Source organism: Neofelis nebulosa, chromosome 3, assembly GCF_028018385.1.
Source record: "Neofelis nebulosa isolate mNeoNeb1 chromosome 3, mNeoNeb1.pri, whole genome shotgun sequence".
Taxonomy (NCBI): domain Eukaryota; kingdom Metazoa; phylum Chordata; class Mammalia; order Carnivora; family Felidae; genus Neofelis; species Neofelis nebulosa.
In genome coordinates this window covers 201,939,190-201,955,682 of record NC_080784.1, presented here as the reverse complement: position 1 = coordinate 201,955,682, position 16,493 = coordinate 201,939,190, and the positions used below count along the sequence as shown (strand labels likewise).

Genomic DNA, 16,493 nt, shown 5'->3' with positions numbered 1-16,493 from the left:
CAGACCTCGCGGCTCCAGAGGCTGAAAGCCTGAGATCAGGGTGGGGCTCGAACTCGCGAGGACCCTGGTGTGGGCTGCGGACGGTCGACTCTTCGCTGGGTCTGCCCACGGTGGGAGCCCTGTGGGGTCTCCTTTGTGAGGGTGCGACTCCCGTCCACGAGGGCTCCACCCTCATGATCCCGGCACCTCCCAAAGGCCCCGCCTCCGAAGGCCGTCACATCAGGTGTTGGGTTTGAACGCATCAGTGCCCGAAGGGATGCGCACGTTCGGGTCATAGCGCTCAGTGGTGTGGCCACGGCGAGATACCCAGTAAGTGGCAGACATGGGGCCGAACTGAGGCCGGTGTGACTTGGGGCCTACGCTTTATCCTCATCACTAACCTCCTCTGCTCTTTGCCCACCTTGGGAGAGGCGAGACCCACAGGCAGATGTGAAAATGCATCCCGACGGGCTCACCTCACCCATACACTGAGTCCGGAAGCACCAATGTGCTCGATGCGCAGGAGGCCAGGATGGACGCTGGAGGTGGTGGGCGGGAGTCGTGTTCAAAGGGAGGCGAGAGTGCACTCTGCTGTGACCAGCTAGACTGGGTGAGGGCGGGGGGTGGAGGGGGCTCCCCAGGGAGGGTCCCTTGCGCCAGGCCGATGGGGAGCCCTGAAGGGTTTTCAGACGGAGAGGGACATAATCGGATGTGGGATTTAGGAAGCCCACCTAGGAGCACCCTGTGGGGGAGAGACGGTGGAGCCTGGAGGGACGGACCCACGAGAGGCTTGGGCAGGTGGGAGCTGACCGGGGCCTCCACAGTGTCCCCGAGCACGGTGGGTGGGGACAGATTCAGAGCATTTCTGGGGCATACGGGGTGACACCTAGTATCGTCTGGTCCCGTTCTGGAGGGAGGGAAGGGGTTGCAGACCAACTTCCTAATTTGATCACTGGAAACCCTGCTTTTCATGATCAAGTTTTGGCCCCAACGTCAAGCGCTGATTTTCGCCTTGACCGCTCAACTCCACCCCATCCTTGACCGTTGTCTCATGCGTCTCCACTGGCTTGAGGATGAAATCAGTGGGGCCCAAGGCCACCTTTCTCTGATGGTCTGGCCTGATTTCGGGTTAGGATCCGGAAGGGTGGACGGGCTCCAGGGACTCCAGCAGGCCTCTGTGAATATTGTTTCTGGACCGTCCCGTGTCCTCACAGAACAGAACAGAGACTGTCTGCCGGTGCTGTGATAAGTCCCAGCAGGACGGACATCTTTCTGCTTGTCTGCTCGCCCTCCACCACAGGGCCCTCACCCCTCCTGCTCTCTCCCCAGGGATGTGCTTTGGCCACATTTTTCTTTTTGGTTTTTAATTTCTTTTTAATGTTTTTATTTATTTTGGAGACAGAGAGAGACAGAGCATGAGCGGGGGAGGGTCAGAGAGAGGGAGACACAGAATCTGAAACAGGCTCCAGGCTCTGAGCTGTCAGCACAGAGTCCGACGCGGGGCTTGAACCCACGGACCGCGAGATCATGACCTGAGCCGAAGTCGGACGCTCAACCGACTGAGCCACCCAGGCGCCCCAACATCTTTCTTTTTTTTAAGTTTATTTATTTTGAGAGAGACAGAGACAGTGCGAGTAGGGGAGGGGCAGAGAGAGAGAGACAGAGACAGAGACAGAATCCCAAGCAGGCTCCCCACTACCAGTGCAGAGCCCCGTGCAGGGCTCGATCCCATGAACTGTGAGATCATGACCTGATCTGAAATCCAGAGTCAGACGCTTAACCGACCAAGCCACCCGGGCGCCCCTTCTCTCCTTGCATCTTAACCTGACTGAAGTGTGCCCTCTTCCCTCGGGTCCCACTCGGATCTCTTGCCTTGAAGGCCTCCCCTGACCTCCTGACGTAAGTTGTCTGTCCTGGATCTCAGGGTGGTTTTTTTCCCGTTACCCCATCCGGTGCTGGGGTTCCCGTGTGCCTGGGACATGGTGAGGGTAATAGACACTCCCTGTCGTGAGCTCTGCAGTAGGCACTCCTCTGAGTCCTACACACGGTGAAGCAACTCACTGAATCCTCACAAATGCTGTGGGAGATACATCCTGCTATTGCCCCCATTTCGCAGATGAGGATATTGGAGGCACAGAGAGGACTAGACATTCTCTTTGGGTCACTCCTCTTGGCCATGGAGGTGCCAGGATTGGAACCCAGGTGGTCTGCCTCGTGGGCTTTACCTACTCAATAATAAGCCTTGGGGCTCATTCGATGAAGCGTCCGACTTCGGCTCAGGTCATCAGCTCACAGCTCATGGGTTCGAGCCCCGCGTCGGGCTCTGTGCGGACAGCTCGGCCTGGAGCCTGCTTCGGAGTCTGTGTCTCCCTCTCTCTCTGCCCGTCCCCCTGCTTGCTTTCTGTCTCTCAAAAAATGAAACATTAAAAATTAAAATTAAAAAATGATCATACAAGCCTCGAACAAATGAAGCTCTCACTATATTTTGGGTTACTCTCTTTTTAAAAATTTCGTTTAATGTTTACTTATTTTTGAGAGAGAGAGAGAGAGAGAGAGGGAGACTGAGCAGGAGTGGGGGAAGGGCAGAGAGAGGGAGACAGAGAATCGGAAGCAGGCTCCAGGCTCCGAGCTGTCAGCACAGAGCCCCATGCGGGGCTTGAACCCACGAACCCTGAGATCGTGACCTGAGCCGAAGTCGGACGCTCAACCGACTGAGCCACGCGGGCGCCCCTAGTTTGGGTTCCTTTCTTGAGGCTAGTTTTCCAAGCGTGGTCGTCGGGAAAGGACCTGTCAGCGTCCTGTGCCTCCTGCAGCCGGTTTGCACGGGGTCCCCCGGGGGGCTGTGCGCACGGACCCTGCCCTCGCTTAGCTCTCCTGCCTGAAACCCCCGCAGCACAAGGAGCAGCGGAAGGAGCTGCTGTCCGTCGGGGAGGCCCTGCGAGCCGCCGAGGACGCCGGCCAGTTCCTGGGCCGCTGGGGGAGCCTGCTGGCGGAGCACAATGCCGCTCTGGAGGCACTACAGGAGCGCCTGGACCAGGCCGCCCTGGAGGACCTCAGGGCCCTGACCCTGTCGCTGTCCGAGAAGGCCACCGAGGAGCTGCGGCGGCTGCAGAGCTCGGGGGTGGCCCAGGAGCTGCTCAAGCACGGCGTGCCCTGGCTCTTCCTGCAACAGATCCTGGAAGAGCACGGCCGGGAGCTGGCCGCCCGGGCCCGGCAGCTCGAGGCCGAGGAGAGGGACAGGGACCAGGAGGGCGTCCAGAGCGTGAGGCAGAGACTGAAGGACGACGCCCCGGAGGCCTCCACGGAGGAGCAGGCGGAGCTGAGACGCTGGGAGCACCTGATCTTCGCGTGAGTAGCCCTCCCCCTCCTCCACCCCCCGCGAGAGGGGTCCCGCCCGTGGTCGTGGGGACAGCGGGCACTGCATAGACGGGAGCGGGGACGCCGGTTCCTTAGTCACAAGGACCGGCGGCCCAGGGGATGGGGTCACCCAGGGCCGCAGCCGGGGCCAGCGAGAGGCAGGCTTTGTAGCAAGAAGAGGGTGAGGTTCCCATGGAGGGAGGTGACTGGTGGCGAACAGGACCCTCCCCTCTCTGCTCCCGGGGACAAGGCCCTTCGTCGGCCGGCCTTCTTACCAAGGGGACCAGGCACAGCTCCTGCCCATGCAGGACATATCACATGTCGTTGCTCATTCGAGGCCATTCCGAGCCCGCCTGGTTTCACCAGATGTCAACGACGTGTGATGTTGGCCCCTACTCTGAGGCCTTCCAGGTCTCACTGTCTCTTCACCCGGCCCCTCCCTTCAGTCACCGATTCGGTGACTGGGCTATTTGATTTCATTCTTAATTCGAGAACCGTGTAATGACATCCGCCTGTGAGTAGGACGTACTGGGCCACAGCTGGCCACCACTTCTCGTATAATAACTGGAAAATAGCAGATAAATGGCACACCTCCTGTTTTTAAAGACGCAGGGGTGCTGTGGAAGTGATGAGGACCAGCCCAAGTCACCTGCCTGAGGGGCCAGAACGCCACAGCCCTTCGCTTCCCGGTAGCGTTTGGCAGCTGTCTGCGCAGACGGAGATGTGGTGTGGCCCAAATGGGGCACCTTTTGTGGTGTCAGAGAGACCAGCAAAGCGTTTGGCAGTTGTTGAGGGCTGGCCCATTAGATCGGAAAGAGAAGGAGCTCCAAACAAGGCCAGCGTGGGGCTTTAGAGAGGAGTGAGGTGTGGACTGCGTAGACCAGAAAGCCTGGATTTAAATCCCACCAGCTGAGTGTAGGAAAGTCACCTGACCAACTTGAGCCTCATTTCTCTTGCCTTAAACGACAATAGTAAATCACTTAGGGTGCGGTCCGCAGCACGTGATACTATCGAATCGGCAAAAGGCGAAGAGAATATTTTATAAGAAGGAGTCAGCGGTAGATGTTTCTAGGCTTGATTCAGTGGCTCGGTGATTCTGTCAGGGACCCAGTTCTCACCGTCTTTCTGCTCCACTGCCCTCCATGTGCCTCCTTGGTCTTTGGGCTCATCCCCTCATGGTTTCAGAATGGCTGCTGCAGCTCCAGGTGTCACACTCATTATCCCTTTTGAACATCTTAGGCATCAATCGTTCTGATACCACCGGTCACAAGCCCATGCCTAAACCACTCACCGGTAAGGAGAATGACACAGCCATGATTGTCGTAGACCAGAGGCAGTAAACGTTTGTTTAATGACATGCAGATAAGCGTAGTCACTGAGGGCCACTTGAATTTTGTTGCAACCAGACGCACTCTGTAAACTAATGAACTTGACTGGGTTCCAGTAAAACTTTATTAACAAAAACAGGCAGGGGCCTGGACTTGGTCCACAGGCCGTAGTTTGCCAGTCCCTGCCTTAGACCAGTTGCAGAAGCCCCACCCCGGGGCTGTGAGGGGTGTGTAGGGTAGCCCCTCCAAACAAAAGCTGAGCTGACAAGGGGCAAGGTAGTGGCCCTGGGTTAGGTCATCAACCACATCTAACAAGCTGCCACCTTCACGGCATCGATGAGGGAGTACATGGGTTAATATATTTAAATCCTTTAACACAACCCTTGATCTGCAGGAAGTGGGAAATGAGTAGTAGCTTTACCTCTAATATTCCTGTGCTGGAAGAGCTCAGATTATCAGGAAAGCAGACACAGAGAGAGGCGATCATTGACAGACGATGCCCAGGCAGGTAACCATACGGGGCACCCTGCAGGATCCAGATCTTTGCCAGGCTCCGAGGGAGGTACGCTGTGTGCACCCACCACCGGCCTGGCACTGGGAGCCAGAGACGAGCGGGCGTGGGCCCCCGGTGCCTTGCGGCAAGGGGGCACGACCGGGGATGGGGCAGCTTGACAGAAGTCGTGGTCCTTATCTGGGGGTGAAACGGAGAGACCGGTGTGGCCGGTGTGAAGGAACAAAGTTAAAAACCAGCAGCGCAGGAGGAAAGAACAATTTCCACCCTCCACTGGGTCCATTTATTTCCAGTAATGAAGTAACCGTTTGCCTGTATGAACGTGATTGTGCCCATCTGGCAGGAACAGAGAGCCTCTTTTCCTCTTAACAAACGGACCTACCAATCCATATTCCTTAAAGCTGCTTTTCCTTTCAACAAACCAACCAGCCAGCCCAGAAATTTAAGCAAATAAGCAAACCCAAACAATCCGTCCGAGCAAATAAACAAAACTCAGCCCCATTTAGGATACTTTCCTTGGTATAGACGCTTCACCGTCTGAGCTGATTCTTAGACACAACTTAATTCTGAATCCAGAGTTCTGCCTGTTGGAAGTTGTTGCACGGACAGGAGGGTGGAGGGGGTGTTGTGGGTCGGGGGTGGCGGAGGCCGGAGGGGAAGGAGTCCTTTTCAGCATATCGGGTCAGCCCGTCTGTGTCCCCCCTCTGCCGGGCCGGCAGGCTGCGTGCTGGGCATCGGTGGTCCCTCCCACCTGCCCCCCTGTGATGGGCATGGGACGGAGGGCATCTTCCTGCCAATGCCCGTCCTTCCTTGGCAGTTACCTCTTGTGGAACGGGATCTGTCCGGCTTCCACCATTTTGTGCCTCCTCCTACGCAGTGCTGGTCCCCGGGACTGACCTCACCACCAGGGAGAACGGGTCCTCGGGTGTCTGCAGGGAGTACAACCTCTCAGTTCTTCCCCATCTCTGCTTTATGGTTCTCATGTATTTCCCAGTCTTTGTTAGCGTCTGTTTTCTTGGACACACAAGACGCCGTCTCCTCTCCAAGCCGGTAAAAAGCAGACCCTTACACACCACTTCCTAGTCCCACGAATTGTTCTCGGTGATTCACTCTGTATTCCCCCAGAGTCCCTTCGCACGCTGCAACCCGCTTTGGACTCTTCGAGGCGTATCAATTAGACCTGACATCCCCATTACCAGATGGTCGTTGCCTTCAACATCATGTGGATCCATTTTGCGGAGAGTATGACCAAAACCGCCTCTGGTTTAGTCATTCACCAGGAAAAGAGAATTCTCACCTTGCTGTCTGAAAACGCTTTATCATTTTTCTAAGGGTCGAGGAGGGTCAATGCACACGATACACATGCGTTTGTCTACTTTGCTTATTCAAGATTCCAAAAGGTTGCAGCCTTTATTACTGAGGCATTCTGAAAAAAAATGGCTTTGCACCGTCGTCTTAAAACACATTTTTAGAAACTTTCTGATTTCAAGCAGGATGGAGTTGCTGTAAACCTGGTTGGGTAAAGTAGGAATTAACAAGGATGTGCTTTTTTTTTTTTTTTTTTTTTTTTTTTTTGCCAGGGAAAGCATGCGTTTGAGACTTCTTTCCTGAGCTCCTGCCTTCATTTTAAACTCCTTTAGGGCACAGATCCTCCCTGTCTCCTGTGTTTCCATCTTATCTTTGTGCCTACACAGCAGAGCATTAAGGCCGGGCCACCCTGGGACCGATGGGCTTGAGGATGGGCAAGAATTGTGCCTCAGAGTCATTTCAAGGTTACTTTCACTTTGGATCCCACGTGCCCCGCAAACACAGTGGGGAAAAGGTTCTCCAGGGGGTAAGGTACCAAGGAGCAGCTGGCAGCTTCCTGGCAATCTTTTATTTTTATTATTATTTTTTAACGTTTATTCATTTTTGAGACAGAGAGACAGAGCGCGAGCTGGGGAAGGGCAGAGAGAGAGGGAGACACAGAACCCGAAGCAGGCTCCAGGCTCTGAGCTGTCAGCACACAGCCCAATGAGGGGCCTGAACTCACAAACTGTGAGATCATGACTTGAGCCGAAGTCGGACGCTTAACCGACTGAGCCACGCGGGCGCCCCTTCCTGGCATTCCTTTAAAACAGTTGACAGACCCCATGAAGTGAGAAACCCAAGACAGGATGTCAAGACATGGGCCTGGGGCCTTCACACTATTTCTGGCTGGAGGCCCACGTCAGTGGAAAGTCCTATTCTATTTCCAGAAGAGAACTTGCTAGCTGAGCTGCGGTCCCAGCCTTCCTCACTGAGCTTTGGGCGTGGTAGGGCTGGCCCCGGCCTCCCACGGTGGTCCTGCAGGTTTTTCTAAAGCAAGCACAGGGCATATTTTATGCAGCCCGTGTGGATTGCACATTACCGGAAGAAGGAAGGAAAGCCGCGGTTGTCAACAGAGAACACTTGTCAGATGAACTAGTGAACAGGCATGCATTGCCCGAAGCAGGAAGCACAAGAGGACTCTCCCTCACTTGCTCGCTCCTGGCCCGGCAGGAACTTCTTCTGCGCTGGGGTCCCCAGCAGACTTAGCCTCACATCTCCCCAGAGACGTGGGAAAGTGAGCTTGTGGTCTGTCCGCCCGGTGGAGTGGGCCGTGGGCCTTGCCAGAAAGGAAGAGTGGGCACTTTCCTCGGCCTCCTCACCTGTAAACTGAGGATCGAGTTGCTGGAAGGACTGGCAGTGACGGAGGTAAATGGATCTTTCCTGCGGCTGCCACAGCAAAGTGTCACAAACCGGGAGGGTATTCTCTGGCTGCCTTGGAGACCGGAAGTGTGAAGTCAAGGCGTCAGCAGGGCCGGACTCCCTCTGAGGACATGAGGACAGTCTGTTCCTGGTTTCTCTCAGCTTCTGGTGATGCCTCTGCCCTTGGCATCCATCAGCTTTGTTCTGTCACTCCAGTCTCTGCCCCTGTGGTCCCAAGGCTTCCCCTGCATATGTCTCTCTTCTCTTATGAGGACATCGGTCATGTTGGATTAAGGGCCCATCCTACTCCACTATGACCTCGTCTTATCCTACTTTCGCGTCGGCAGAAACCCCGTTTCCAAATAAGATCACGTTCACAGCGGGGATTGGGACTTGAGTATCTTTTGGGGGGACACACAGGTCAGCCTTTAGCAGGAGATCAGTCAGCACATTCCCAGCATGGAACGGGTTTTCTCTGAGTGATGGCTGTCGGGCATCACCTCTTAAGACCCAGGCACTGGCCCCAGCCTTTCCCCTCGTCCTCCTGAGCTGAGCTGGCCACCCCTTCTCCAGGCTGCTGGGACCTACCGCATGCTGCTGAGCGGGCTCAGCGGACGACGCTGCGTTTTCATGTGTTCCTAAAGCGAGAGCGGGCTCTGTCCCCGGTCAGGAGGGGCCGGAAGGTCTGCTGTGGCCCTGCAGACACCCTCACAGCCTCGTCCCACTGTAGCTTAGCTCCGGGACAGGGGAGTGTCCAGCACGACATAGCTCGGTGCTTGAGAGATCGCCGTGGAGGGAATGCGCCAATGAAGGCACGATGAGCCTTTCCAGGCGTGGACTGAACGTGTGCATTTTGCTGTCTGGATCCCCCCACCCCCGCCAGCCCCCCAGCCCGCTTCCTCCGCATAAGAACGTCTCTGTTCTGGCTTTTCCAGGAAGCTCTGTTCCTCGGCCTTCTCCCAGTCTGAAGAGGAGCTGCTCAGGATGAGGCAGGAGGTTCACGGCTGCTTCGCCCAGATGGACAGGAGCCTGGCCCTCCCCAAAATCCGGGCCCGCGTCCTGCTGCAGCAGTTTCAGACCGCCTGGCGAGAAGCAGAGTTCCAGAAGTTGGACCAGGCGCTGGCTGCCCCTGAGATGCAGGTGAGAGTGATGCCCGGCGGCTCCTTGGTGGCAGACGTGGGGCGTCTCTCAGCCCCCGACGCCCCCCCTGGGTTCATCCCACGTCGCTCTCCTCTGCAGCCGTGTCGGCATCCGGCTACTCGTAGCACCGCCAAGCTCTTCCTGACCTTACGGTGCCCGGCCCAGACCCCCTCGCCCGGGCCCTGCACCGCAGCCGCTCAAGGCTCACACCTGCTCCCTCCTTCTGGGCGTGGCTCCGGGCAGATGGGCACCACCCGGCCTGAGACGCGCTCCCCCAGCCACACTCAGTGACCCGCTCGGGGTACAAAAGGCTGGCCCTTCCGTAAGTGGCATAAGGAGGACGCTTAGCTCAGGTGGGGTCAGGGAAAGAGAACCCCCCACCCTCGGCCTTGTAGCGCGATGATGGGCAGCTGCCTTTTGGGGGCACCTGTCGTGTGCCTCGAAGACAGACAGCTCTCGGAGGCCATGTTTGCCCCCGAGCCCCCCCACGGAGCCGTCAAGGCTACACCTTACCTGAGAGCCCCGCCCTTTGCCCTTCCTGACCTGGTCCCTCACTGCCTACATGCTCCCGGCTCCTCTGTCAGGAAACCAAGGTCTCCCCATCCCCATCTCTGGCTCTGCCGCTGGGGAACCCAGCCCAGGACGAGACCTTTGAACTTGCTGTTTCTTCTGCCAGGAACACGCCTCCCCCAGAACCTCGAGGGTCCAGCCCTTTGTGATCTGTTTGCATCCCAGCTCAGACGCCCACCCTGAGCACCCGTCCAGAAGAACCCCCTCCCCAGGCATTCCTCACGTGGCTGTGGTCCGTGACTCCACATAATCGACCACTGCCTGAGACGCCCTGGTTTCTCAGCCCGCGCCCTGCCTGCGTCCCCACCGCAGACAAGCTCTCTAACCCCTTCACCACTCCGTCCCCACCACCTAGAAAGTGCCTGGCGCACAGTAGGTGTGCAGTTCATTTGACTGAGCCAGCCAATCACCAGGTGAACACAAGAGGTCAATCTTCTCTTGAGGCGATGCTGTGTTGAGATTCAAAACCTATTCAAAGCGCTTAAGCCAACACTGTCTCCTGCAAGTTCACAGCAATGCCAGGAGGCAGGTTTCCAAGCTCACTTTCCTGAAGAGAAAACCACCCAGCAAAGGAAAAGTGAGTTGACTGAGGCAGGCAGGAGGTGGGAGAACTGGGCTTGGGCTGGTTTTTCCTGACTTTAAACCCACTGCTTTTTCTTTAGGGGAAGAAAAAAATCAAAACAACAAAAAAATCAGACATATCCTCACTGAATAAAAAGCAGTACAATGCAGAAACAGCTTGGAAGGTTTCATATTCTTTCACATTAAAAAAAAATGTTTTTTTTTTCCTTTCTGTTTCTTTTCTTAGAAGGGTGCAGGATACATAAAATGACGGTAGTTAGAGAGTAAGGAACAAATGATCAAAGTGGTTCCCCTCCCCCCCCCCAAGTTTTGGAACAGCGACTAAACATATTTTCACATAAGTGAAGCAAGGTGTGTTTCCCCTGCTTTTGGGCTGACCAAGGGCCAATCCTGGCAGGAATTAAGTTTTGGATTCGAAAGTTGCTCAAGGTGCTGGGTTTGGAGAGAGAGGTGGCCCCGCGTCCTGCCTCCGAGGGGCAGAGGCCCCGCCTGTGAAGTGCGCTCCTCGATCCCCTTCGAGAAATGCACACACAGGCTGGTGGCCGCGGTTGGCTGAGCCTGACTCCCTTCACGAGGACGGTCCTGGGAAAGCAGAGGGGCCGGTGGTGGAGGACTCTGCCGGTGCCAGCAGCGAGAGCTGCTCTGTGTATCTTCACAAGCACAGGGACACCTCTTCTGTCGAGTCCCCTGCCCGGAGAGGCTGCCGGATCCGGGTGCCACGGCTGGGCCTCGGGGGCCTCGGGTTGGTTGTGCGGCCTGACCTCAAAGCTTTGGCTGTGCCCTCCGGAGTCCCTTTTCTGCCTTTGGTGGACCAAAGGCCCACGCACTGAGCTTGTTCAGGAAAATGTCCATCTTTCCCCCCCTCTGCCGGCCTCAGACACCTGTGCGGGTGCATATGCTGTGGGAGCTCCTCTCGGCTTTGGGAGACAAGGAGGGGGGGCGCTGTGCAAACCCACTGGCAGTCACTCCCCTGCCCGTGCTTTCTCCTGCCCCCTCTAGCAACAGTCCAAGGCAAGAAAGCCGCGCTCCAAGAGTAAAAGCAAGACAGACCTTCTGAGGAAGTGCATCGAAGATAAAATTCAGCTCTTTGAGGAGCAAGCCCCCGAAGACCTGGTTGAAAAGGTCAGTCCTCCTGCCTCCTCCGTTGCTCTCACTGCACACACGGGGCCGATGCCACCCAGCTCCCAGCACACACGGAGTCCCCGGGGGCCCTCACTGCCCGTCTCTGTTCTGCCGTGGTCCCGCAGCTGGGACCCAGCCCTGCCCCTCAGGCCCTTCCGCCCATCCTGTCTGGAACTCTCCTCCCTCCCCGCCCGGTCTCTAGTTCCATCTCTGCTTCGTCCTTCGGGCCCCACGTCTCAGCTGCCGCCGCGGTGGCCGCCGTCGCTGTGCCTGGCTCTGCGCCCAGGCGTTCGCACGTGTTATACTTTACGTCCTTGCGTGTACCACGCACAAACATGCGGGGCCTTCCACGTTCTTCCCTGTTCCTGGATGACCCCTGCCGCCTTCCCTTACCCGGATAGATGAACCTTGTCTTTGGCCCTCCTGAGGCACCGCCTCTGTCCTCAGGTGTCCCCTCCCCCAAGAAGCCTGATCAGATCACCCGGTTCTTCCCCCTCCTTCCTCCTTTCTTATCCTGACACTTACCCCACTGTGCGTTCACTGCGCTGGGACCCTGAGGCGGCATGATGCAGTGGCTCGGGTGTAGCGTCGACAAACTCTAGGACTTCAGTGGCGACGGTCCGTCCTGGCCTCACTCTCATGGTTGGGGGAGACGGACAGAAAGCACTTAAAACCACAGACCCTGATCAGTGTCGTTAGGACACAGAGGAGGTGATGCGACAGTGATGAGACGGGGCTGGGGGGAAGTGAGACCCACCAGAGGCGGCCGAGTCAGGTCAGGTCTCTCTGGAGAGGTGACGCTTAAGAGTTGATACTGTGCCTTCGCTGCCTGGGTGCCCGCCGTGTCCCCAGCACCCCTCACAAAGGGTGGGTTCCTGAGAGGAGGGGTTCAGTGGGTGGATCTATCAGACCATCTCTGAGCGGCCGTTTTCTTCCTGCCTCCTGTCCGTGTCCTTGTCTAGGTGTATTTAGTGCAGGTGTATTTTTCAGATCGCAAAAGCATAACCTGGCCGGGAGCCGCAGAGCCTGCGCAGGGTGAGAGGTCAGTGGCTCCTTCTAGGGGTGACCAGGCTGGGATGTCTCAAGGGACACAGGAGGCAGCACCCTGTTCCCACCCAAGTTCTCTGCGAACCTGAGAAGTAGGACGAAGACTGAGGCGGTTAGAGGTGAAAATGTCGGCGTCCTCGTTGCTAAAGGCTAGCGCTGAAGATGGAAATTAGTGTGAGAGCCAGATGGGCTTGCTGAGCGGCTACCTGGTCACAGGCTTCCCTGGGGCTCTCTGGGTGGCCTTCCTGGAGGAGGTGAACACGAGGGCAGCTCTCAGGCAGAGCTAGCCTGCCTGGTGGGTTGTGGTTGCAGTTCACCAAGGAGCAGCAGAGGAGAGAGGTGCTGAGGGGCAGCCTGGGGGCCCAGTGGGGCATTTCCTCCAACACAGGCCAGTTCGTGACCCAAACACATCAGGCTCGAGGTGGATGTTGCTGCAGAAGGAAAACTTGAGGTTTGTTTTGGCAGGGAGAGTGGGTGGCCTGAACCACGGCCAAGGACATGGTGCAGGTTCAGGGGAGCCCAAAGGATTGGCAGCCCTGTGAAAAGGCTGCTTTGCGGGAGTACAGGGTGTCCCGAGGGTAGGACAGCCGGCCACGGTGGAGGGTCTCACGTGCCAGGCTGAGAAGGTGAGCGGAACCTCGCTGGCCCCGTCGACGGAGGAGAGGGACAGGCTGGATGACTACTGGGTGGCCGTGAGTGGTGACAGATGACATCCTGTCCCGCGGTTCCCTGAGCCAGACTCTGCAGCCCGCCCTGCCCTGCGTTCACCTCCATCGTTTCCGTGTGAGTCGTGCGTTTGTCCTGAGATCCAGCCAGGCCCTTCGCGTGTGTGGAAGACGCAGCCCTCTGCCCCACTCTGGACGATCGCTGGCATTTCCAAGGGCAGTTTACGTTTCATGTTTGTCCTGTGCACTGATTTAAGAACTTAACTCCCTTCTTGAGATACACTAACCCTCCAGTAAGAATAGTGCTCATTTATTTTGTTTGCCTTTGAATGCCTGTGTCTCTGGGCACCCTACTCAGGACTTTCTGTATACATACATGTTGCTTATAGGTGACGGGCATAATTAAAAATAGACCTACCCTATGACCCAGCAATAGCACTGCTAGGAATGTACCCAAGGGACACAGGAGTGCTGATGCATAGGGGCACTTGTACCCCAATGTTTATAGCAGCACTCTCAACAATAGCCAAATTATGGAAAGAGCCTAAATGTCCATCAACTGACAAATGGATAAAGAAATTGTGGTTTGTATACGCGATGGAGTACTACGTGGCAATGAGAAAGAATGCAATCTGGCCCTTTGTAGCAACGTGGATGGAACTGGAGAGTGTGATGCTAAGTGAAATAAGTCAGGCAGAGAAAGACAGAGACCATATGTTTTCACTCTTATGTGGATCCTGAGAAACCTAACGAAACCATGGGGGAGGGGAAGGAGAAAAAAAGTTAGAGAGGGAGAGAGCCAGACCATAAGAGGCTCTTAAAAAACTGAGAATAAGCTGAGGGTTGATGGGGGGTGGGGGGGAGGGGAAAGTGGGTGACGGGCATTGAGGAGGGCACCTGTTGGGATGAGCACTGGGTGTTGTATGGAAACCAATTTGACAATAAATTTCATATCAAAAAATAAAAATAAAATAATTAAAAATACATACGATACAAATCAGGCACACGCTTTACAGATAGATAAGTAAGAGCTAAGCCATCTGAGAGCTAGGTGCTCCTGCATTTGGGCACCCCACGTCCCGTAGAAGAAGCCCCACGAGTGTCCAGGGACGGGGGGTGGGGGGGGCGGGGCTCCAGCTTCTGAACCTCCGGCCCCTCGCCCTGGTGCTGCCTCTGCGTCGAAGGCCCTGGTCAGGATTGACGGGGAATATTCTCACTGTGGTTACCTCCCGCGGTTGTTCAGTGTGGGACAGACACGCCTCGGCTCCCGCATCTGTCACGTGAGGATTGGGACAATCAGAACCTAGTAGCAACGGGGTCACTGGGAGGAGCAAACAGACAGAAGGGTACTTCCTAGCTCTGAGGGGGCTACAGTGCTGGTTTTCCCCGATGACGCAGCAGCCCCGTGTGTGTGCGCCAGAACCCAGAGAAAGGCAGGAGGCCTTTGTCAGCTGTAACCTTTTAATGACAGGCCATCCGCACAACCGGCCACCTCACTGTGGCAGGTGCCGATAGAATGCGCGCTCTCAAGCCAACGGCTTTGACGTTCCTCCCGACATCGATCGGCCGCGTCTCTTAGCACCGGAGCCAGAATTGTTCAGAATTTCCATCTGCAGGGTAATTTTGGGTGGAGATGACAGCCCTCGGTGTGAGTGCCAGCAGCTGAGAGCGGTCTGATCGTGTTCCAGGACTGGGAAACCCCTCACAGCTCGTGCGGCTGGAAAGAGGGACTGGGTCAGAGACCCGTCACAAAGCCTCAGTCTGGCCGGCAGTGTGGGGTTCCCAAAGGGACCCTGGCTTCTCTCGTTGGGGCTGCCAAGCACACTGGAGGCACCTGCTGGGTGCCCCCTTTCTTTGCTAGAATCCGAGACAGCGATCCCTGTAACCCTCAGTCCCGGGTGGATATGTGCCTCGTCTGGACGCTTCCGCCTGAAGGGATTTGCCCAACGTCAGTGCGTACTAGAGCTGGGGGTCGGATGAGGCACATCTGCCGTGTTGTGTGACCCAGCTGCGACAGCGAGGAGGTTCAGCCTCCCAAAGTGGCTCTCCCGTGCCCTGCCCGCGTCCCCCTTGCCTTTCCTCCACTTCTTTCCCTGCCTTTCTCGTCTTTCTCCTATCCTTCTGTCTCCTTCCACTTCCTCCTTCGGAGATCGTTTTGTGGACTGCCTCCTCCGGGCCCGGCTGGTCTCGGTTTCTGCTCTTAAGATGTTCACAGCCTCAGGCGTGCGGCCACTTGGCGCACCAGCCGTTTGGAGGTTCCCCTCCTGCTTTCAGATAGAAAACCCACCCCTCTGACCCGGGCTCCGCCGTGGGTGAGTGGCTGTTTGACTGGTTCACAGAGAGTGGTGTGAATGATGCAGGGAGACAGACAGACAGACGAGGATGGGCTTCCTGCCTGACCACTTTTTCTCCACAGCTGAGGAGCTAATGGAGTGAGGAGTCTGCTCTGGTCACCAGCAGCTGCCGGAGGGGCCGGAGTGTGCCTGTGATCAGAAATGGGACTCAGGCAGCGACACCTGGGCCTTCTGATGGGGGGGGGGGGTCACTGTAAGCTCACAGGTGCATCATTTTAAACCTGAAAGACTCTGGAGGGCACATACATTTTTAGAATAAGTTAATCCAGTTCCTAAATAACTTTCTGTTGTTTCTGTTGTGATGGCATGAAACTTACAGGTGAATTTGAGAATTGGCATTCCATCCCCCAGAAGGCAGAATGTTTCTTTTTTTATTTGGATCCTCTCTTAGGGTCTTGAAGAAGATTTACAATTGTTTCTGTAAGTAGGGTGACCATATATCTCAATCTTTTGGGACGGTCCCAATGACCTTCCCGTTAGCTCCTTTTCACTCTCAACTTCGTGATAAACCATATGGTCACCTTAGATGAAAGGTATTTCTTTGTGTGATTTCTAGATCCAATATAGGTTTGCTCGCAGTTGTGAATGGTAACCTGCCTTCTTTTTTAACCTTTTATTTATTTTTATTTTTTTGAGAGAGAGAGAGAGAGAGTATGTACGCATGCAAGTGGGGAAGGGGAGGAGGGAGAGGGAGGGAGAGAATCTTAAGCAGCCTCCACGCTCAACACGGAGCCTGATGCGGGGCTTGATCCCACGACCCTGGAATCATGACCTGAGCTGAAATCAAGAGTCAGACAGACGCTCAACCGTCTGAGCCACCCAGGCCCCCCATGGTAACCTATTTTCAATTGTATTTTTGACATATTCATTACTGGTTTAAAGAAACGTTACCAGTTTTTATTAATAAGTCTTTCCAGACTGTCTCTGTTCTGTCTCTGGAGCCGGACATCTGCGTCCAAGTCCTAGCTTTGCCACTTGCCAGCTGTGTGACCTTGAACAAGTTTCTTAACTGTTCTGTGCCCTATTATACTCATCCTTCAAGGTGGATAATAGAAGCCCCTGTCTTTTAGGATTCTTCTTGTGAGAATTCACCTGCTGCTTCTGTTGATTTTCTGCATAGTCAGTCACC

At 55.8% G+C, this 16,493-nt stretch overlaps 1 protein-coding gene across 6 annotated transcripts in view; it reads left to right on the top strand.

The window, feature by feature from the left end:
- EVC2 (EvC ciliary complex subunit 2) overlaps positions 1–16,493 on the top strand; it is a 136,240-nt gene that overhangs the window by 90,269 nt on the left and 29,478 nt on the right. For all 6 annotated transcript variants that reach the window (XM_058723120.1, XM_058723118.1, XM_058723119.1 and 3 more), the window contains 3 exons: positions 2,873–3,327; positions 8,820–9,024; positions 11,176–11,298. In XM_058723120.1, coding sequence (XP_058579103.1) covers positions 2,873–3,327; positions 8,820–9,024; positions 11,176–11,298 — 783 coding nt within the window. The remainder of the gene's footprint in view (positions 1–2,872; positions 3,328–8,819; positions 9,025–11,175; positions 11,299–16,493) is intronic.